Source organism: Saccopteryx leptura, chromosome 6, assembly GCF_036850995.1.
Source record: "Saccopteryx leptura isolate mSacLep1 chromosome 6, mSacLep1_pri_phased_curated, whole genome shotgun sequence".
NCBI lineage: Eukaryota > Metazoa > Chordata > Mammalia > Chiroptera > Emballonuridae > Saccopteryx > Saccopteryx leptura.
In genome coordinates this window covers 36,965,483-36,989,624 of record NC_089508.1, presented here as the reverse complement: position 1 = coordinate 36,989,624, position 24,142 = coordinate 36,965,483, and the positions used below count along the sequence as shown (strand labels likewise).

At 42.4% G+C, this 24,142-nt stretch overlaps 1 protein-coding gene across 2 annotated transcripts in view; it reads right to left on the bottom strand.

The window, feature by feature from the left end:
- SGPP1 (sphingosine-1-phosphate phosphatase 1) overlaps positions 1-24,142 on the bottom strand; it is a 56,474-nt gene that overhangs the window by 14,884 nt on the left and 17,448 nt on the right. The window contains exon 2 of one of the 2 annotated variants that reach the window (XM_066342800.1): positions 1,441-1,530. The exons of the other annotated variant lie outside the window; for it this stretch is intronic. Coding sequence (XP_066198897.1) covers positions 1,441-1,530 — 90 coding nt within the window. The remainder of the gene's footprint in view (positions 1-1,440; positions 1,531-24,142) is intronic. 2 annotated transcript variants of the gene reach the window in all.

Sequence of the window (24,142 nt, the reverse complement as noted above, 5' to 3'; positions counted from 1 at the left end):
GTATTCCCACAGCAATGACAAAAGCTAACGAGATGTTTTTATGAGTAGAAAATTCTAAAAGAGAAAGTTGTTAAGGACAAGAAAAATCCAATGTAATTCATTAGAAAATTTGGAATCTGTGAATTAGCTCATATATCTCTACCTTTTTTCTGACCTTTTACCTATAATATAATATATAATGTGTTCACAGAATGTCTTAAGAGACATCACATTAGATGCAAGGGATAGAGAGAGAAAACATAGTTACTTTTTTCATGTTATTTATTGTCTAGTGGAGGGTTCCAGATAAGAAAAAAAAGCATTTTTAGTTTAGGATAAGTGCTATGCCAGAATTATGCTCAAAAGGCTCTGGGAGCCCTGGCCAGATAGCCGGTTCAGAGGATCATCCTGAAGCACAGAGGTTGTTGGTTTGATCCCGGGTCAGGGCACATACCGGAACAGATGGATGTTCCTGTCTCTCTGTCTCTGTCTCTCTCTCTCTCCCCCTGCTGATTCAGCAGGTCTGCGAGGGACACCCCCACTTTCATATTAAAAAGGGGGGGGGCTCTGGGAGAAGGGTTACCCAGTTTTAAGGAAGGAAAGGTGGGAAAGATAAGGCTTTTAGGAGAGAAGGACTTTTTTTAATCTTGAAGAATGGATAGGTTAGGTAGGCTAAGACAAGTAAAGGGCATTTCATGCAGAGGTTACAGCAATACTAAAGGTATGGAGGTAAGAAACACCCTTTGCGTTTGAGGAAATGTAAAGTCATTCAGCATGGCATCATAGTTTGTTGTGAGAAGTATACTATAATGAGAGACTGAACTCAGCATGGAACGGTGTCAGACCGGAAAGAGGACTACCTATGAAGAAGCTGTTGCAGTAATCTGGTTAGAGATGACTAAGGGAATGTCAATAGGGATAGAGGAAGGGAAGTGAGATGTAGCTGAAAGAAAGCACGGTCCCTCTGTTGCTGCTTTTGAAGTGGAATTGCTGCTTTCTTAAAATAAAACATCTTCTATGAGCCCAAAAACACTGTTGGGAAAGAGAAGAAAACTCGAGTTTAATATGTAAGTATAAGAGGTATCAAAATAGTTTAAGTGCTTTTCAGTTTCTGGTTAATGGGTCTTCTTTAATCAGTAGAGCTCTCCCTGGTTTCTGTGTTCACATTTGGGTTTTGACTCACTGTTAAAAGAGGCATGGAAGAGTGAGAAGAAAAATAAAACCGAGACTGAAAGAAGGGAGCAGTGTTATTCAGAGCATAACACCTGGTTACTGGGATGCTGACAACACTTTTTATGAACTACACGATTAGTATGTTAAAACTTTACAAAGTATCATGTTGACATTTTTGCAAAATACATCTCATTTAGGTTTCATGTAAGTTTACAAATGATTAAAAATTATTAAATTGCCTGTTACTTTCAGGGAAAAAAAGCACTATAAACACAACAGTTTTCTTACCAGAATGGAGTGCATGCCCATGTAAATTCTACTTAGGCAAACTAGGGAACTCCAGCAGGGAATAAGAATCAGTCCATATATAAGAGGATACTAAAGGGGAAAGAAGGTAAAATTAAATAATTAGGCTTACTAGAAATAAGCAAATTAAAAACAAATCACTGTAAAATTCCCGCCAAAACCCCAAGAGCTATGGCTTTTATTCCCCAATGCAGTCCCAGCACTAACCCTAAACATGGCCCACAGCAGACATTCAAGAAATACTTTTACATGAAATGAACAAGTGAATGAACTCTTATGTTTCCACACTCTTGATTGTGGGAACTGCCCCATTTTTCTTCTACAGTAAAGATTCAATCACCCGCATGCTACAGAGGAAAAAAACAAAACAGGTAGAAAACATACTTTTAATATGGCTACGAAATGAAAGTTCCCCTGGAATAGTACATGAATCTGGGTCTTCACTTCCCTGGGGAGGCACACAGAGCATTACCTTCCTCTCACTTCCATTAGTACCCACTATCCGCAATTCTTATTGATATTTCCCCATTTTGTATTCAATATCTAACACCTTGTAATTTGTTTTCCACTTCTGCTCCACCACTAAAATTTCAAATGGTAACCTTATTGAAAAAAATTTTGGTGGAATACTGGGAGCAGTAGGCCATGAAAAAGAAAAACAAAATGTAGGTAAGTCTTGGTATCATTGGCATCAGTTTATGAGTTGGCTTTGAATCTTCTGACATTAGAGAAAGAAAGGGTGGACAGGCGCAGTGGTAAATTTCTAAAGAAAAGGGGGACATATTTGAGGCAGTTTGTACCTCACTTCATATTTCTCAAGAATTTGAAGCCAAGGTAGTTCAACAAAAAGTGGTGCTGAAAAAAGGAAGGTGAATAGGGTTGTAAGAATAAGGCAAAGATTTAGTACACAGTTATTTTCATTTGACTTTTCTACTGCACTTAACATGGCCCACCACTCCCCTGATTTTTATAACATCACACTCTCCTGGTTCCCTTTCATCCATCTATTTTTTCCTGTTTCCCACAAGAGTGTTATCTGCTGCTTGTTCCTTAAACTTTGGTATAAATAAGAACTCATCCCTTAGTACAGCCGTTCTCAACCCGTGGGTCACGACCCCAGCAGGGTCGCCTAAAGCCATCGGAAAATACATAATGCACATCAGGTATTTACATTCCGAATCATAACTGTAGCAAAATTACAGTTATGAAGTAGCCACCAAAATTATTTTTTGGTTTGGGGTCACCGCAACATGAGGAACTGTATTGCGGGGTCACGGCATTAGAAAGGTTGAGAACCACTGCCTTAGTAGTTATTTGCAGCCTCACTTTATCTTATTTTTTAACCTTTACTTACCACACTTTCCCCACAACCACCTCAAGATCTCTATAGACTTAAACTAACAATACCTCAAGTTGAACTCATCCTTCTAGCCAATCCTCTCACATCCCCTATTTCATTCCAAAACATCATAATACAACAATCTAAATCAGGGGTCTCAAACTCAACTCAGCATGTGGGCCGCAGAGCAAGATCACAGCCGTTTGGCGGGCTGCACTAGGTCTACAAAAGGCAACTGTTACGCAACACTTTTCTCACTGCAGTTGAAAACAAAAAAAAATCAGTACAACAAGCACAATCGTACATGCAGTTTACTCAGTGTCACAAAACGACCAGAAACTGTAGTTCGCATCACAACTGCTGTTAACTAAGCTAATATCTAGCTAGGATGCTAGAGAAATGAAAAATACAAGTAGGCCCCTAGGCTTACTTAATTTTATCCAAAATATTTTGAACTTCGTGGATTAGTCTGCAGGCCGCACAAAATTGTTCGGCGGGCCGCGAGTTTGAGACCCCTGATCTAAATGATAAACATAAATTATCTTTGACTCCTTTCTCATCCCTCGTATGCAACCAATAACCAAGTTTGGCTGATTTTACCTTCTAAATATTTCTTGATCCTGTCATCTCTTCTCCATCATACTAATACTGCCCTTGTTCAGATCCTCATAGTTTCTTTTCTAAGCTGTACCTAGTTTTCCAGCTATTTTCCCATGTTCATGAGGAACTTGGTTAATGGCGCAAACAAAATGTAACTATATAATGAGGAGTATACTAAAAGGAATGGGGATTTAACTTAGTTTAAGGATGCTAACACAGCCTCCCAGATTAAGCAAGATTCAGGATGCCCTGAAAGATAAGTGGAGTTAGTCTTTAGAGAAAAGAAGGAATAAGTACAGGACAAAAAGGTGGAGGATACTACAAACATCAGGAACACCATAAGCAATGGCTGTGTACAAGACATTGTAAGTAGTGTTGTTTTCTAGTAGTGATATGGGGAACTCAAGAGTTAAAATTTTAGCTTGAGCCTGACCAGGCAGTGGCGCAGTGGATAGAGCGTCGGACTGGGATGCAGACGACCCAGGTTCGAGACTCTGAGGTCGCCAGCTTGAGCGCGGGCTCATCTGGGTTTAAGCAAAAAAAGCCCACCAGCTTGAACCCAAGGTCACTGGCTCCAGCAAGGGGTTACTCGGTCTGCTGAAGGCCCACGGTCAAGGCACGTATGAGAAAGCAATCAATGAACAACTAAGGTGTTGCAACGTGCAATGAAAAACTAATGATTGATGCTTCTCATCTCTCTCTGTTCCTGTCTGTCTGTCCCTGTTTATCCCTCTCTCTGACTCACTCTCTGTCTCTGTAAAAATAAATAAATAAAAATTAAATTAAAAAAAATTTTTTAGCTTGAGTGGCTTTAGTTATAGTCAATAAGCTTAATGGTTAGCAAAAGTAAAAGCTTTGGCCCTGGCAAGTTAGCACAGTAGTACAATGTCGGCCCAGTGTGTTGATGTCCAAGGATCAATCCCCAGTCAGGGCACATAGGAGAAGAAACCGTCTGCTTCTCCATCCCTTATCCTCACTCTCATTCTCTCTCTCTACCCCTTCTGCAGCCATGGCTAGATAGGAGCAAGTTGGCCCCGGCTGCTAAGGATAGCTCCATGGCCTCACCTCAGGCACTGAAATAGCTTGGTTGCTGAGCAATAGTGCAGCAGCCCCAGATGGGCAGAGCATCGTCCTGTAGGGGGCTGGGTGGGTGGATCCCGATCGGGCACATGTGGGAGTCTGTCTCTCTGTCTCTAAATATTAATAAAAGAAAGTAAAAGCTTTGTTCCAGGAACTAGGATACATGAATGGGCCTACAGGACTTAACCAGATCTGCAAGCAATCTACCTTTGTGCCCCAGGGACTGCAAGTAATCCACTTTTGTGCCCCAGGAGATCTGCAAATATCCCTTGTGCTCCAAGGATGAACACCCCCTGACTGTGATCCAATTCAGTTTGACCATGATGTAATTAACTATCCCTTGAAATTCCAAAACCCTTACATACCCCTTTCCTTCCCTTATAAAAAGGTTGCTCAAGACAGGAGGTTGAGACACCTGGAAGGATATATAACTCCCACCTCCTCAGATTGCTGGCCTTCTGAATAAAGTGCCCATAAGGAGTCAATCATTGTCTCTACTTATTTGGTTGAAGTGGTGACAGACAGCATGAACGCCGATAATTCAGCAGAATAACCTTACATTCTTGCTGTGGGGAAGGTACTAAATAGTACACATAAAAATATGTAATATATATACATACATGATATATAAATTTTACGAACATAGTAAGTACTATGGAGAAATAAAAGAAGATGTGGGGTGGTCAGTAATGGGACAGTCACGTGAGGAACCCAGGCCCAGGAACTTAGCTAGAACCACCCACAGCCAAGCGCATCAAAAGAAACTTCCCAGGATTCCTTGGGAAAAAAGCAATTGTCCATCAGCCAGTGAGATTTCACCACGTCATATTAGCTTGACCACCCTAGACGGGACTCTTTAAATATCCCTCACGTGGGTCACTCCGTGCGACTTCCCTGGCCTCTCTGTCCCCAGGGCCAGGGAACCTCATCGGGTGTGAAGCGCTCTGTACTCAATAAAGCCTTTTATTATTCCCCACTTCATGGCTCCAGCCCCTTCCTTCTTCCTCGGAGGGGAAAAAATACCTTACAGAGGAAACATTAAATGTTCATCAAATATTCTTTATGCTCCTCCGACATTTTAAGGTTCACCTGAAGTTAGATTGGGAACCAAGTGACTACTTTTGGCCAGTGAGCAGGGAAGATGTGACTTATGCCACTTTCAATCAGTGTATGAACTCTTTTCCCTACAGATGTGATCCTAGAATCCACGTGCATCACAACGGAACCAGGAGATGCATCACAAGATGGACAAACTTCCATCAGCCTGTGTTCTTGAGATTCTAAGTAAAACAGAGCTGTTTGCTAACCCATAATGAATTTGCAGCACAAATGAGAAATAAGTTTTGTTGGAGCACTGAGATTTGGGGGTTAAGTCATTCCCAGAGTACAATCAAGCCTCATAATTAAAACAGTAACAGAAATAGAATCAAGAGTTTGGGAGTGTGCATGGGCAGGGTAAAACAGTCCAATGCAGACTTTATTGAGGAGCTGAGATTTGAAGCAAGGTTAAATAGAGATGAGAGAATTAGTCAAAGAAATATCCAAGGGGAGAACATATGCCATGCAAGGGGATCAAGTAAAACAAAGTCTCTAATGAGGAAATGAGACTGGCAAGGCGGCTAGTGTGGCCAGATCATAGAAAGCAAGTGGGAGGAGAGGTGAGAGAGGTAATGGGGCTACAGTAAGCAGAGGCCTAGAGGCTAATGTAAGAAATGTGACCTTCATTGTGAATCAAACGGAGAGCTATTACAGGGTTTTGAGCAGAGCAGTGTCATGATGGCTGTCATGTTGTAATTAGCAATAAGGGATCAAGGGTGGAAACAGGAAGACCAGTTAGAAGGCTGTTGGTATAATCTAGGTCAGAGAGAACAGTGGGTTCTCTCTCTGTATCAGGCAGTCAGGCCTGTTTAATTTTTCTGTTAATTTTTAATAAAACTGAAGTTGCTTACTTCTTTTGCAAAGCAGAGCAAAAGAAGTAAGCAACAACAACCCAGAAACTCCCCTATGCTAGCCTCTTCTTTCTCTTTTTTAACTTAGACCAAATAAGGAAGAAAAATGTACAAAGTTATTGATGGAAATTATTTGTATACAAAAGAGTGAAGAAAAATCATTTATAAAGTCTCAAAAGCTAGAGCTGAAGATAGGGGAAAAGGAGAATTTTGGAGTAGGGACAATAAAATTGAATTTAACAACTCAATCCACATTAATTCAGGTTTACTGGGTTCAAGGTGTTTAAATGGGAGAGCTGGCAATTCAATCAAGCTAGGTACCGAGGCTAAGGAAGAAACAACAAGCTTTCTTATTGCCCTTTCCCCTATTCCAGAGCACCTTTAGACTCCACTGGGGTAAGGTGCCTAGTTGAGAAAAAGAATGAGTCTTTTATTCTTACTGATTGATGTTTTTCAGCTATTAGTCTGTACAGACTATTTCTCTAGTTCAGCAGTGGTTCTCAACCTGTGGGTCGCGACCCCGGCGGGGGTCGAACGACCAAAACACAGGGGTCGCCAGGTTGAGAACCGCTGCTCTAGTTGTTTTCTTTTTCTTTAAAGAAGCATATTTAGGGGTATATCTAGTCCAATTCTGTCTACATGACTCATATTTACTCCACATTGAATAACATAATTCTGAATCACAAAGTACCAAAGCTAAGAGAATATTATTTAATTCTAAGCAGAGTAAGAAAAAAAAGACCATAAATTTAATGACTACAGGAAATAAAAACTAGATAAACTAGATAAAATAATGCAAAAGTGGGATCATATAGGGTGGGGAGAATTATACTTAACAGATTCATGTACAGAGATGTTATAGAATTGGGCGACTGAAACCTGTATAATTATGGTAACCAGTGTAACCCCAATAAATTCAATTAAAAAATAATGACCTCACCTGTCACATTTGTTTCTACAGGATGAGGCAAAAATAAGCTTACAAGTTGTTTGTATGGAAAATAATAGTTAATAAATAATAATACAAGAATAAACTTTCGTGCACCTACAACTGTACACGTACCTTTGCCCCCCCTGTATTTAAGAATATCCAATATGTATCTACTTTTAATTTTATATTAAACTGTCTCTAAAAACAAATTTAGAATCACTACCCTCATTTAGATATAACTGGAAGGAAAACAGATATATGCAGAATCTCTCAAAATATTATAATTTATGCAGAATCCCAAGGATATGTAATTTATCCTTTCCCAAGAAATATTATAATTTATCACCAATATAGAAAATACACACAGACCACTCCATTTAGTTATCTTTTGTTAGTTCCCTTTTTCTTCACAAAATACTCAGTATTATTGTGCCCCAGGGCTTAGTTCTAAGGAGACTTCATTTCTCAATCTATACTCACTTCCTTAATGATCTCAGGAATTACATATAATCCACATGTCCATAACTCAAATTCCTGTCTCTAGCCAGAATCTCTACTAAATTCCAGATTTGTATACCTAACTATCAACTTGCTGATTCCACTTAAATGCCTTATAGGCATCTTAAATGTAACATGACCAAATCTGAACTCCTGATCTCTCTTCCATCCCCTCATCTGACCAGCTACTCCTATAGATACCTCCTTCCCAGTAAATGACTTCTCTATTGTTCTATTCATCATGCTGTTATCTTTGACTTCCTTAAATCATGTGTATCATCCAATCCATTAACTGTATCAACTATACCTTCAAAATATATCTCAATTTCAATTGTAATCAGCACAGCAGTCACAAAGAAAGTGTCAAAAATAGAGCATCATTCAATTCCCTGTCAGGGCACATACAAGAATCAACCAATGGATGCATAAATAAGTGGAACTGATAGATATATGAATTTACCAGAAAATTCCAACTGCCCTTTTGTTGTCCCACCTGGCTGCCTGACTTCACCCTTACATACTGGATAATCGCCCCTGAGGCAGAAGAGTTCCAGGAAGCTGGTCACCCTGCCCCAAGACGGAGCATTCCAGAAAGCTGAAATCCTAAAACCGTAAAAGGGAACATAGCAGACCTTTTGACTCAGTACTCCCTCAGGCTCTCCAAAGTACTATAAAATTCACCTCTAATCTGTAACCGGTGCCCTTCTCCCGGAAGAAGTGCCCAGCAGGTCTTTCTTCGCTAATAAAGCCTGCACATCTGGTGTTCGAGCGCTGTCTCATTCTTACATCTGGTGCCGAAATCCGGGATAGGGTACTAACTGCCTGGATGATCCCTCTTCGCCGTCCCAAACTTACAACCAAGGAAGCAGTAGGTAACAGCAGCTCATCCTGGGCTTACTCCCTGATTCTGTTTGGATGTATTAGTAGGTTGGCCAGCGAGTTGTCCCTGTCCCGAACCCCTGCCGGACCAGAGAAAGGTAAGGAGTTTCCCCCTTCCCTCTCCCGGTTGGCTTTAATTCGACCCATAAATCCCTAACCCATCATCAGACGGCTTTCTCCGATGAGCCTCACATTTTGAGGGGTATGCCATTTTTCTGTCTCAGGAGACAGCACATTCCAAAAGTCTAAGCGCTTAGCCAAATCCCCCCACATTCTCTTGGAGCTCCTTCTTGGGCGGTGACGACCCCTAAGTAGGACGACTCTACATTCCCAGGAGAGCTTTCTCCTTTGAGATTGTGATTGGAGGCGGGGACACCCTCTCTAGATCACTGATCTCCACAATGGGCTCTTCAGAGTCAAAGCCGTCTGACCAAACCCCACTGAGCTGTCTTCTAAAAATCTTACTAAATTAGGTCTCTCTGACCTCAAGCCAAAGAAATTCATTTTCCTTTGCAACACAGCCTGGCCTCACTATAGGCTTGACAATGACTTCCATTGGCCTGAAAACGGGACCTTTGATCTCAACATACTGAGAGATCTAGATATTTTTTGCTACTGGATGGGAAAGGCTTCTGAAATCCCTTACATGCGGGCCTTCTTCTATCTCCAATCTAGACCTTCTCTTTGCTCTTCATGTTCTACCTCTCAAGTTTTTCGGCCAGAACTTCTTCCTCACAATCTACTCACTCTCCTCTCTCTAACTCTCCATCTGATACCTTTGACCCTCAAGACCACTCTGCTATCCCTTCCGCACCTGCTTCTCCATCTCCCTCTCCAACCACCACTCCACCTTATCAGACAAAATCACCATAAAATACCCCTCTCCCCCCTCCCACAGTACTCCTCCAGTTTCTCCCCCTCACCTACACCCACATAAGCCACCCCAGCCAGGCATGTACCCTCTCCGAGAAGTTGCAGGAGCCGAGGGAATCTCCCTCTCTGACCTTGCCCAAATTGAGCGTCGCCTAGGGTCATTCTCCTCAGACTCGGACACTTACATAAAAGAATTCAAATACCTTACCCACTCCTATGATTTAACCTGGCACGATTTAAGCATTACTCTCACCTCCTCTCTGTCGGCCAGTGTCAAGGATCGTATAGGGACCACTGCCCAACAAATTGCAGATGAGGCAAACGGTAGGAACAACAACTTCCCCATGGGTCGTCTAGCAGTTCCCTCGGACGATCCCAATTGGCATTATCAGGTCAATCATGCCGATCAAAAATTAAGGGATCAAATGATTGATTACCTACAACAGGCCCTCAGCAAACTTGCCAATAAGGCTGTTAATTATGACAAAATTAAGGAAATCATTCAAAGGCCTCAAGAGAACCCTGGAAAATTCCTAGAACGCCTTTCACAGGCCTTCCAAAGGTACACTCGCCTGATCCAACAACTCCAGCAGGGACCACACTCCTACACTCCCACTTTATCTCAATCTGCTCCAGACATCAGGCGCAAGCTTAAGAAGCTTGAGAAGGGCCTGACACTCCCCAAAAGGACCTTTTAAATCTAGCTTTCCAAGGTCTTCAATAATCAGGAGGACACAGAGAAGGAGGAACAACAAAGGCATCAACAGGAGAATTACCTAATGCTAGCAAAGGCCCTGCAAGGGAACCCTACTAGGGGCTCAAAGGCCAGACCCTTCTGGGGTCAGTCTTCTAAATCCAGGCCCTTGCTACCAGTGTAAGCAACCAGGACACTGGGCTAACCAATGCCCTAGTCCCCGTCCTCCACCAGGACCTTGTCCACATTGCCGTCAGGAGGGGCACTGGGGAGTCGATTGCCCCAGTCACCAAAGAGGGATTGGGTCAAACCTCCCCGCTAATACCCAGTCAGTAACTGACTTCTTAGGCCTGGCAACGGAGGATTGAAGAGGCCCTGGGACACCAGCCCCGGTACACAGCACCAACAGTGAGCCCAGGGCAATACTTCGTGTAGCGGGTAAGGTTATCTCCTTCCTCATTGACACCGGGGCCACCTACTCCATCCTCCCTGAATTTGGAGGACCTGAGTCCATCTAATACTTTCATAGTTGGGGTCTCAGGTGTACGCACTAGCCCTCTTATAACTCCACCACTTACTTGTATACTAGATCAGACATCATTCACACATCAGTTCCTAGTGATTACACAATGTCCCACTCCGCTACTAGGACGGGACATCCTAACTAAATTCAATACTACACTCCAATTATTTCGATTTAATTCTACTCAAACATTACAACAAACTTCCAATATTCTCCTTTTGCTGGCCAGTGGTTCATCACCCCAACATACCAACTCCCCGTTTCCTTCTCCCCTTCCTTCCTCTCTGGTAAACCCGTCAGTTTGGAACATTCAACACCCGTCCATAACTAGACATCATATCCCCGTCCAGATTTCCCTCAAGGATCCCTCCCTCTTTCCTAACGTACCCCAATATCCCATTTCCCACAAACACCTCCTAGGACTAAAACCACTTATTACTAAATTTCTTAATGCAGGACTTCTTATCCCTACCAGTTCGCCATACAACACTCCTATTCTTCCAGTGGTTAAACCCAATGGCACTTACAGGCTAGTGCAAGACTTACGAGCCATTAACTCGGCAGTTCTTCCCACCACTCCCGTAGTCCCTAACCCCTACACTATCCTATCTACATACCCGCCAATACACACTTTACAGTATTAGACCTTAAGGATGCCTTTTTTACTATTCCCTTACACCCAAATTGTCAAAACCTCTTCGCATTTACCTGGACTTATCCAGACACTTGACATTCACAAAAACTAACCTGGACGGTCCTACCTCAGGGCTTCTGGGACAGTCCCCACTTTTTTGGACAGGCATTAGCTACTGACCTCAAATCACTAACTCTGTCCCAGAGCAGCATCTTACAATATGTTGATGACCTCCTTCTCTGCAGTCCATCCTTAGAGACTTCCCAGTCAAGGCACCATTCAACTACTCAATTTCTTAGCTCATTTGGGCTACTGGGTAGCTCCTACTAAGGTGCAGCTCTCCTTATCACAGGCCACATATTTAGGACTGCAGATGACCTTTTGCAGGACAAAAGGCCATCACCACTGATAGGAAACATCTAATATCCTCCATACCAACACCCTTTACCAAAGAGGAGTTTCTCTCCTTTCTCGGAATTGCGGTTTCCTCAGATCATGGATCCCTAATTGCAGTCTGTTAGCGAAACCTCTCTATGAGGCCACTAAAGGGGACCTCACCAAACCCCTAGATCCTAAATTTCCAATACAAACACCCTTCACCAAACTCCAACAGGCTCTCCTCCAAGCACCTGCCCTACACCTCCCAGGCTTAAAAACTCAGAATTCATACTCTATGTTACAGAAAAACAAGGGCTTGCCCTTGGGGTCCTTGGACATCAAAAGGGACCCTCCTTCGCACCAGTCGCTTTTCTCTCTAAACAGCTAGACCCCACTTGCAAGGGATGGACACGCTACCCTGCTTCAGAGCTCTGGCAGCTGCGGTCCTGTTAGCCCTTGAGAGCAAAAAGCTCTCATTAGGACAAAAGGTCATCATCAGGTCTCCCCATAACCTACAGGACCTTGTTACTCATAAGGCCTTAGCCCATTTATCACCCTCTTGATTACAAGTTCATATCATTTTTCTTGAAAATCCCGAATTTTCTTCCCAGCCCTGTTCTAGTCTAAATCCGGCTACACTCTTCCCTACCTCCTCCTCACCCCCAGCTCATTGTTGCATTGAAACTCTCACACGTTTTGCTACCCCCTTCCCTCACCTCTCTTCTACACTTCTTCCCATTCCAGACCTCTCCCTCTTCATTGACGGGAGCGCACTTAAGACCCGACAACAGTCCACTCAGGCAGGCTATGCAATCATCACCGACCAACACCTCATCCTCGAGGCTCAGCCCCTACCACAGGGTACAACCTCACAACAGGCTGAGCTTACAGCTCTTACAAGAGCACTGACTCTCAGTTCTAACAAAACAGCTAAAATTTACAAGGACTCAAAATATTATCATATTCTTCACTCAGCTGCAGCTATTTGGAGGGGAACGTGGATTCCTTACTACCAAAGGCGATCCCCTCCAAAACCACACATACATACAAAATCTTTTAAATGCAGCTCTACTTCCCAAGCAAGCAGCCATTATTCATTGCAAGGGACATCAAATAAGCACCTCTCCTATATCCATTGGAAATGACTTAGCCGATCAGGTAGCCAGGAAGGTTGCAACCCAGTCTCCTGACTCACAAATTTACTTCCTCATTCCACTAAGGAGAAAACTACAACTCTCTCCCACAAAAGGAGGAATGGTTTCTTAAGGATGGTAAAGTCCTCCTTCCGCAATCCCAGACTCAGACCATCTTATAGTCCATACACGAGTCTTTCCACTTAGGCTACCAACCTCTTCTAATCTACACCTCCTCCTTCCTCATGGGCAACAGTATTTCTGCCACCCTTAAATGCATAACCTTGTCCTGTCGTATCTGTACCTCTTGCACGTCACAGGGAGGAATACACCCCAAATCTGTCCCTGCCCACCGGGCTCGGGGACAACTACCAGCCCAAAATTGGCAAACAGACTTCACACATATGCCTAAACATAAGGGATTCAAATACCTCCTCACCGTAGTAGATACCTTTTCGGGATGGACTGAGGCATTCCCCACTACACAGGAAGATGCTGGCACTGTTGCCACCATCTTAACTGAGCACATTATTCCCTGATTTGGTCTCCCTTCTACACTTCAATCAGATAATGGCCCTGCCTTCATTTCTCACATCACCCAATCTCTCTCCTCCTACCTAGTACTCAAATGACAGTTATACATTCCATACCATCCTCAATCCTCAGGGAAGGTCAAACGAGCAAACCAGGTTCTCAGAAATCATCTCAAAACTCATCCTAGAACTACACCTACCTTGGCCCCAGCTCCTTCCCTTAGCCCTCATGAGAATTCGAGCTATGCCCAGGAAACCATTAAACCTAAGCCCCTTTGAGATTATGTATGGTAAACTCTTCGTCTTAGACTCCAGTCCCCTACACCCTCTGATCCGGCTATAGCAGGGGTCCCCAAACTACGGCCCGCAGGCCACATGCGGCCCCCTGAGGCCATTTATCTGGCCCCCACCGCACTTCCAGAAGAGGCACCTCTTTCATTGGTGGTCAGTGAGAGGAGCATAGTTCCCAATGAAATACTGGTCAGTTTGTTGATTTAAATTTACTTGTTCTTTATTTTAAATATTGTATTTGTTCCCGTTTTGTTTTTTTACTTTAAAATAAGATATGTGCAGTATGCATAGGGATTTGTTCATAGTTTTTTTTTATAGTCTGGCCCTCCAACGGTCTGAGGGACAGTGAACTGGCCCCCTGTGTAAAAAGTTTGGAGACCCCTGGGCTATAGGGTCCTACTTTCCTGCCCTGGCTCACATGCAAGCCAACCTACACACTGAGGTCAACAAGCTGCTACCCCAACCCTTTCCAACAACTAAAACACACTTTTCCCTCCTACCAGGAGACCAGGTATACAAGAGGACCCGAGGAAAAACACCACTCCAACCAGTTTGGACGGGACCCCACACAGTCATCCTGAGTACTCCCACAGCTGTTAAAATAGGAGATACCCACTGGATTCACCTTTCTCATATCAAACCCTACATTAGCAAACCTCCTAAATCCTATCTGTCCACCCCTACAGGACCCTTAACCCTCAAGCTCTCCTCTATTCCAGAAGAATGAGCCCACTTCTGTGCCAGGTCGGCTTAACTTCCCACATTATGTTTTCTCTTATATTTCTTATATCACTTTTTAGCTCCCAATCCTATGGCCAACAGCATGTCTGGAGATTTTTTGTTGAGGAAACTACGGGGCCTTTCAAAAAGCCGGACAAGCCTAACACTATTGCGCGGCAGATTGCTCTCCGACAGGTTGTCAAGCTCGAGTCACTCTCGTCATCGAGTTAAAAAATATGAAAACTCTCCAATCTGCTTTAACAGGCGGCCTACCTCTAACCCAGCCCTCTGCTTTCCACATATGCAGACAAACCTAAACTGCCAAAGATATACAGCCACAGGAGGTTGCCCTGGGGCCCCTCATCAATAATAGCTAGATATAGGTACCTCCGCATTTATTACCCTAACCCTTGGACAATAATACCTACTGAAAGTCCATGTAATCCAATTTGGGAGATAGGATACTCGGCCGCGGTCTACCCGGCTCTATCCGAAGTCCACCCTTCCGGGCACCTCAAAATTTACCGCAAATGGGTCAGGGTAAAATCCACCAAAGTTCTCGAAGAACTCACTAATTTTATCCTTACCCATGAGGATAAACTTAAGACACAAGCATCTAACTCCTACTCCCGACCTTTCTCATGGCTAGGACTCATCAAGCAGGGCATCCAAGTTCTCAACCTCACTTCTGTATACAACACTTCTCGCTGCTTTCTCTGTGCCTTTTTAAACAAGTCTCCCATCACCGCAGTTCCTTTACCATACCCACTCAATACCACCAAAATTCAAGACCCTTTTTCTCTCTCTGGAGTTCCTCTCTTCCAAAAAGACCTCACCTTGTATGTCTGCTACACCAATCGGCCTACCCTATCATGTAAAAATACTATTCAGGGCCCTGGCCGGTTGGCTCAGCGGTAGAGCGTCGGCCTGGCGTGCGGGGGACCCGGGGTCGATTCCCGGCCAGGGCACATAGGAGAAGCGCCCATTTGCTTCTCCACCCCCACCCCCTCCTTCCTCTCTGTCTCTCTCTTCCCCTCCTGCAGCCGAGGCTCCATTGGAGCAAAGATGGCCCAGGCGCTGGGGATGGCTCCTTGGCCTCTGCCCCAGGCGCTAGAGTGGCTCTGGTCGCGGCAGAGTGACACCCCGGAGGGGCAGAGCATCGCCCCCTGGTGGGCAGAGCGTTGCCCCTGGTGGGCGTGCCGGGTGGATCCCGGTCGGGCGCATGTGGGAGTCTGTCTGACTGTCTCTCCCCGTTTCCAGCTTCAGAAAAATACACACACACAAAAAAATACTATTCAGGTTCAAACTTCTCTAACCAGCCCCAATGGAACTATTCTGAAAACCTTAAACGCCTCTTCCCCCCTCCCTTGTGTCCCAGTAATAACTGCACCACAATTAATATATTATGGAGAGGAAGAATTCTCAGTCCAGCTGAGGAAAGACAGGAATAAACGGGCTGCCTTCCTCCCAGTCCTCCTTGGCCTTGCCCTTGCCACTTCTATAGCGGCTATAGGGATAGGTGGGGCTGCCTTAGGCCATAGCAAAGGACTACTAACCAACTAAAGGCAGACCTGGAACAGGCCCTTGATAATTCAGCTATCTCTCTAGCCTCCCTCCAAAGACAACTGACCTCCCTACCTCAGGTCACCCTACAAAACCGAAGGGCTTTAGATCTACTAACAGCTGAGAAAGGCGGTACTTGTCTCTTTTTACAGGAACAGTGTTGCTATTACATCAACGAGTCTGTCCTGGTCGAGGAAAATACCAACTCTCTCCGAAAACTTCAGGAACGAATCCTCAGTGGTCAAGCCGGTATGGACCCTACTCCGAACAATGGTGGAAAAATCCCTTGTTCTCCATGCTAGCACCAATTATAGGACCAATCCTAATTCTGTGCCTAATATTTATGCTTACCCCCTTCTTTATCAAGTTCCTGCAGGTCCGAATGAGAGAAATCTCCAGGATTACCTACAATCAAATGCTTTTACAACCCCTACTCCAACTACCCCAAAGGGGGGTTCACACAGGAGGCCCCCAGTAGGGATAACAGCAGGAAGCAGCTCCAGAGATGGCCGGTCCGAGACAAACCTCCTTCCTGAACCCCATACCCTCTCCTTCCCCTCACCTCTTTTCCTTTTTATCATACCACAGAGTTTAGAAATGATAGATACATGAGTTTACCAGAAAATTCCAACTGCCCTTTTGTTGTCCCACCTGGCTGCCTGACCTCACCCTTACTTACTGGATAATCGCCCCTGAGGCAGAAGAGTTCCAGAAAGCTGAAATTGTAAAACTATAAAAGGTAACATACCAGAACTTCTGACTCAGTACCCCCTCAGGTTCTCCAAAGCCCTATAAAATTTGCCCCTAGTCTGTAACCAGTGCCCTTCTCCCCGAGAAGTGCCCAGCAGGTGTTTCTGTTCTAATGAAGCCTGCACATCTGGTGTTCGAGTGTTGTCTCATTCTTACAGGAACAACTAATAATCTCTCTTTCTCTTTCTCTCTCTCTCTCCCTTTCCCTAAAATCAATTTTAAAAATGAATATATATATTAAAAATATACACAAAAGGAAAAATGAGAAGAGAATCAAATGCTATACTACAAAAAAATCAATTAAACACACAAACAGTAATGTAGAAAATGGGAAACAAAATATGAGTAAGACACATAGATAACAAATAGAAAAATGGCAGAAGTCACTCCTTATCAGTGATTACTTTAAATGGAAATGGTTTAAATCAGTGGTCCCCAACCTTTTTTGGGCCACGGACCGGTTTAATGTCAGAAAATATTTTCACAGACCGGCCTTTAGGGTGGGATGGATAAATGTATCACATGGCCAAGACAAGCATCAAGAGTGAGTCTTAGATGGATGTAACAGAGGAAATCTAGTCATTTTAAAAAAATTAAACATCGTTCAGGCTTAAATATAAATAAAACAGAAATAATGTAAGTTATTTATTCTTTCTCTGCGGACCGGTACCAAATGGCCCATGGACCAGTACCGTGGCCATTTAAATTACCCAGTCAAAAGGCAAAGATTTGCAGAATGAATAAGTATACAGGACCCAACTATATGCTGCCTAAAGAGACTTACTTTGGATCCAAGGAAACAAATTAGTTAAAAGTAAACAACCAGAAATACATATTCCACGTAAAGGATAACCAAAAGAGAGAGCTAGGTGGCTATACAATATCAGAGAAAATAGACCGTAAGGCAAAAACTGTTGTAAAAGACACAAGAACAGTATATATTGATAAAAGGTCAGTTCATTAAGGAGATATAACTATAAACAGAGGCCACAAAATAAATAATGCAAACACTGACAGAACTGAAGAAATAGGCAGTAGAAAAGACAGTTGCGCCGGCATTAAAAAACTGCTCTTCCATATAGTCCTTTCCCTATGAAACAGTTAACAGATATTTTAAAGTTCTCCTGCAGCCTCTTGATTTTGCCTCAAGATTATTGCAAGTTTAACAGTTTTCATGCCTTTTAAAAATGCAAGCCAACGCTACCTTAGAGAGTTTAATACTTTATTTGGAGTAACATGACTTTAAATTTCCTTGTCTTTTAGCCTAAAATAATGCTGTTCACTATGCTTTCTTTTTCTTTTCTTTTTAATTTCTTTTATTAATTCATTTTTAGAGAGAGAGTAGAGAGAAAGAGAGAGAGAGAGAAGGGGAGGAGCAGGAAGTTTCAACTCCCATATGTGCCTTGACCAGGGAAGCCCAGGGTTTTGAACCGGCAACCTCAGTGTTCCAGGTTGATGCTTTATCCACTGCGCCACCACAGGTCAGGCTCTTTCTTTTTCAATTGATTGTCATCTCACAAATCCACAAATTTGGCCACTTTTCCATAACTTCATCATATACTTCAGGTACTACTTTAGCATTTTCCTTACATACATGTCAGTGGATTTCCTTTTTCTAGATACACTGAATTACTGATTCATTATATGGCCAACAGATCTATATCTGATGCCTGAATAAATCTTATCTAACACATGTATATTTTCTTTGTAAAGAACAGCACACCTTTCTTGTGTTAGGAAGACTAGACACCATTGTAGCATTGTGCTTGAGTACCATTTTAAACAGCAAAATCACCTATAAAAAACACAAAAACATAAAAAACATGGACTCTTGAGCTGACACAAGAAAGTAAAGCAATGCCTTGTTCAACTTCAGTCGGGAACATGTATGCTAGGTGACAGACTTTTTGCCATTCTGCACATCTGTGAATATATTGAGCAGGTAAATTTACAAACATGCAATCCATGAATAATGAGTATCAATTGTTTGTAGAAATTAAACTACTCTTAAGTAATCATAGGCCAAAGAAGAAATCACAACAGAAATTATAAAATACTTAGAGATGAATGAAAAAACCACAACATACCAAAAATTAAATAATGCAGTTAAAATAGCACTCAGAGGGAAATGTATAGTAGTAGAGGCTTACATTAGTACATTGGTATATTTACACAATGGAATACTCCTCAGCCCTAAAAAAGGAGATTTTACCTTTTGCAACAGCATGTATGGACCTAGAGATTATTATGCTAAGTAAAATAAACCAGTCAGGCCCTGGCCGGTTGGCTCAGCGGTAGAGCGTCGGCCTAGCGTGCGGAGGACCCGGGTTTGATTCCCGGCCAGGGCACACAGGAGAAGCGCCCATTTGCTTCTCCACCCCTCCGCCGCGCTTTCCTCTCTGTCTCTCTCTTCCCCTCCCGCAGCCAAGGCTCCATTGGAGCAAAGATGGCCCGGGCGCTGGGGATGGCTCTGTGGCCTCTGCCTCAGGCGCTAGAGTGGCTCTGGTCGCAACATGGCGACGCCCAGGATGGGCAGAGCATCGCCCCCTGGTGGGCAGAGCGTCGCCCCATGGTGGGCGTGCCGGGTGGATCCCGGTCGGGCGCATGCGGGAGTCTGTCTGACTGTCTCTGTTTCCAGCTTCAGAAAAATGAAAAAAAAAAAAAAAAAACCAGTCAGAGAAAGACAAGTACCATATGATTTCACTTACACATGGAATCTAATAAACAAAATAAACTAAATAGACACAGACTCATAGATACAGAGAATAGACTGACAGCTATCAGCGGGGAAAGGGTTTGGGGGCTGGGTGAAGGGATTAAGCAAAGGAAAAAAAGCTCAAAGATGAGACAACAATGTGGTGATTACGGGAGGGTAAGGGGGGGGATGAGGAAGAAGAGGGCAGAGGGGGACACGGCGATGGAAGGGGACCTGACTTGGGTGATGAGTGTGTGGTGCAGTGTACAGCTGATGTAGTATGTAGTGGTACACCATTTGTTATTTTATTACACCCTTTGTAATTTTATTAACCAATATCATTTCAATAAATTCAATTTTAAAAAGTAAATAATAAAATATAAACAGCACTCAGAGGAGAATGTTTAGCTGTAGAGGCCTACATTAAAAGAAAGATCTCAAATCAGTCACAACTCTAACCTTAGGGACTAAAAAAGAACAACATACTGAATGCAAAGGAAGCAGTAGCAGGGAAAATTAGAGTGAAAAAAAACAGAAATTAGGAAAACAATAAAAAACCGTAAGATATTTCTTTGAAAGGATCAGCAAAATTGATAAACCTTTACTCTCGCTGACAAAAAAAAAAAAAAAAAAAAAAAGAAAAGAAAATACAAATAACTAATTTCAGAGATGAAAGTGGGGAATTACTATTCATCAGAAGGATTGTAAGAGACAACTGCAAACTGTATGCCAACAAATTAGATAACCTAGATGAAATGGAAAAATTCCTAGAAACATACAAATTACCAAAACTGACTCAAGAAGAATCAGAAAGTCTAAACAGAGCTATTTCAAAAAATTTTTTAAGCAAAACAGAGAGACAGAAAGAGGGAAAGATGAGAAGCATCAAGTCGTAGTTGTGTCACTTTAGTTGTTCATTGACTGCCTCTCATATGTACCTTGACTAGGGTAGGGGAGCTTCTTGCTCAAACCAGTGACCAGACTGGGCTAAAAGCTAGTGACCATGTAAATGATCCCACGCTCAAACCAGCAACACCGGTGAGCCTGCCCTTAAGCCGGATAAGCCTGTACTCAAGCTGGTGACGTGGGGGTTTCAAACCAGGGACCTCAGCGTCCCCATCCACTGAGCCACCATCAGTCAGGCCAGACCTATAACAATTTTTAAAATTTCATCAGTAATTCAAAACCTCACAAAGAAAGGCCCAGGTATAGATGGTTTCGCTGGTGAATTCCACCTAACATTTAAAGAAGATTTAACATCAATTTTTCTAAAACTCTTCAAAAAAAACAGAAGAGGAAGGAACACCTTCAGACTCATTACATGACACCATTATTATGCTAATAGCAAAACCAGACAAAGACATCACAGGAAGAAACTACAGAGGAATATTCCTTGTGAATACTAATTAAAAATCTTCTAGAACAGTATTAGCAAACTAAATCCAACAGTACATTGTTAAGTATTATACACTGTGGCTTAGTGAGATTTATCCCAGAAAAGTATTGTGGTTCAACAAAGAAAAATCAATCAGTGTAATATATACCACATTAATAGAATGAAGTAAAACATATACACACATACACACACACCGACACACACACAGTGGTCCCTCATCTGTCATGGGGGTTAGGTTCCAGAACCCCAATAGGCGAAAATCTGCGCATAGCGACCTTTTATTTATTTTATTATTTATATATATTTTTAAAGCTTTATAAACCCTCCCCACACTCTTATAAACACTTCCTATGCTCTTAAAAACTTTCTAAATAATTAAAATAATATATAAAAATACCTATATACTGCAAAATCCCGCAATATAGCAAAAGATCCACGATATAAAATTAGATATATACAATTTAAAAATCCGTGATACAGTGAGACTGCAAAGTGAACCATAATACGGCGAAGGATGGCTGTATACAAATGATCATCTAGCACTCAAATAAACTAAGAATAGAAGGGAACCTCCTTAACACAATAACAGGCATTTATGAAATATCTACAGATAACATTATACTCAATGGTGAAAGACTGAAAGGTTTCTCCCCAAGATTAAGAACAAGACAAAGATGTCCACCATTTACCACTGCTATCTAACATTATATATACAGGCAGTCTCCGGGTTACAAATGAGATAGTTCTGTAGGTTTGTTCCTAAGCTGAATTTGTATGTAAGTTGGAACAGGTCCATTTACCTATTAAATGCAACTTGGACAGATGTTTGTCATAACATAGTATTTATTTTACCTTCCTGTGCATATAAATACTTAAACATTTTCAAACCTACAGAACTTATCTCATTCATAACCCACGGACTGCCTGTAGTAAGTTCTAGCCAGGGCAATTAGGCAAAAAGAAGTAAGACATATAAATTAGAAAGGAAGAAGTAAAACTTTATTCACAGATGACATAATCAGAAAAATAGAAAATCTCAAAGAATCCATATTAATTTATCCATTCTTACTAGAGTGGTTAATAAATGAATTCAGCAAAACTTCAGGGTTCAAGGCCCTGGCCGGTTGGCTCAGCGGTAGAGCGTCGGCCTGGCATGCGGGGGACCCGGATTTGATTCCCGGCCAGGGCACACAGGAGAAGCGCCCATTTGCTTCTCCACCCCCACCCCCCTCCTTCCTCTCTGTCTCTCTCTTCCCCTCCCGCAGCCAAGGCTCCACTGGAGCAAAGATGGCCCGGGCGCTGGGGATGGCTCCTTGGCCTCTGCCCCAGGCGCTAGAGTGGCTCTGGTCGCCGCAGAGCGACACCCAGGATGGGCAGAGCATCGCCCCCTGGTGGGCAGAGCGTCGCCCCTGGTGGGCGTGCCGGGTGGATCCCGGTCGGGCGCATGCGGGAGTCTGTCTGACTGTCTCTCCCCGTTTCCAGCTTCAGAAAAATACAAAAATGAAAACAAAACAAAACAAAAAAAAACAAAAAAAAAACTTCAGGGTTCAAGATCAACACACAAAAGCTGTGTTTCTATAAACCAGCAATGAAAAATCAGAAAAGGAAATGAATATAACAATTCAATTACAATAGCATCCAAAAGAATAAATACCTAGGAATAAATTTAAACAAGTAAACGAAAGACTAGTACACTGAAAACTACAAAGCATTACTGAAGGAAATTAAAGAACTTATCTTTGACATAAGATATATTTATGCATTTGGATATATTTTATATATGTTCTTATGTGTACATATATAATATATCCTTATATATAATATTATTTAGATTATTATCTCTGTCCTCAAGAATTAAAGTCCCATTGGAGCAAGGGACTTAAGTCTGTTTTGTTCACTGTTACGTTACCAGTGACTACAACAGTGTCTGCACAAAGTCAGCAGTCAATACTTGTTCAGTGAAGTAAACATAAGCCTTCAGCCACTAAGGATATCAATCTGAGAGTATCACATTCATGATAACTTGGGGTTACCAATGATCTCATAGTATCATTCAGTTACTGACCTCAAACCTGGGCTGTGTTAACCTTTAGTTCTAGGAGCATCTCTGGAGTCCACCATAATAAACTGCGATCTGAAAATCCCATTGAATAAATTTAGGAAAGGGAATTTCCAATGCCTTTCTAATAAATAATGTTTTAGAATAAACATTATTAGGCACAGATCAGAAACTAATATACACTTTCTTTTTTTTTTAAGTGAGAGTAAGGGAGATAGAGACAACTCCCACATGCGCCTGGACCAGGATCCACCAGGCAACCCCTGCCTGGAGCCGATGCTATCTTGGGCCATTGTCAACCAAGCTATTTTTAGTGCCTGAGGTGGAGGCTCCACCCAGCCATCCTCAGCGCCCAGGCCAATGCACTTGAATCAATTGAGCCATGGCTATGGGAGGGAAAAAGAGAAAGAGAGAGAGAGAGAGAGAAGGGGGAGGAGAGGTGGAGAAGCAGTTGGTCACCTCTCCTGTGTGCCCTGACCGGGAATCAAACCTGGGACTTTTATATGTTGGGTGGATGCTCTACCACTGAGCAAACCAGCCAGCACCTAATATACTTTCTAAAACAAAGCTGGATAGAAATATAAAACCACTTCATAGGATAGCACATTATGAACTATATTTTCTATATTAAAAGTAAAAACCAACCAACTTAATCAAAATAGCATGTTTTCCTTCATGGTACTTTCCACACTGGTATGCTAATGTAGAGTATTATACGGGTTCAAATAGATAAAACAAAAAGTGACCCATATACCAGTCAATTAATGTACATATTAATGATAAAAATGTGAACTGAAACATTTTCAACTCAATCTACTGTTTTGACCTATTCATATCTGATGTCTTCTTACTGTTTCTCTTTTTCACAAAGTGTCAGTTTAACAACAGAACTCATCACATAAATATTAATTATGACTTTAAATATATTTTATATTACAAACCATAATAAGGAAAGCACTACTTCTTACCATACTAATTGATGGTTATGTTAACAAAACAGGATCCATTTCTCAATTCCTATTATAGGAACAGGATTTATGAGGAAAGAGAGAGAAGGGCTATGTGTTATAGCTTGTATCATTTTAGAACTGCAGGCAGACCAAGGCTTCCCAGATAGTTATGAACAAGACATTCCTGACTGTATCTGCAGGAACCGGGAAAGGAAA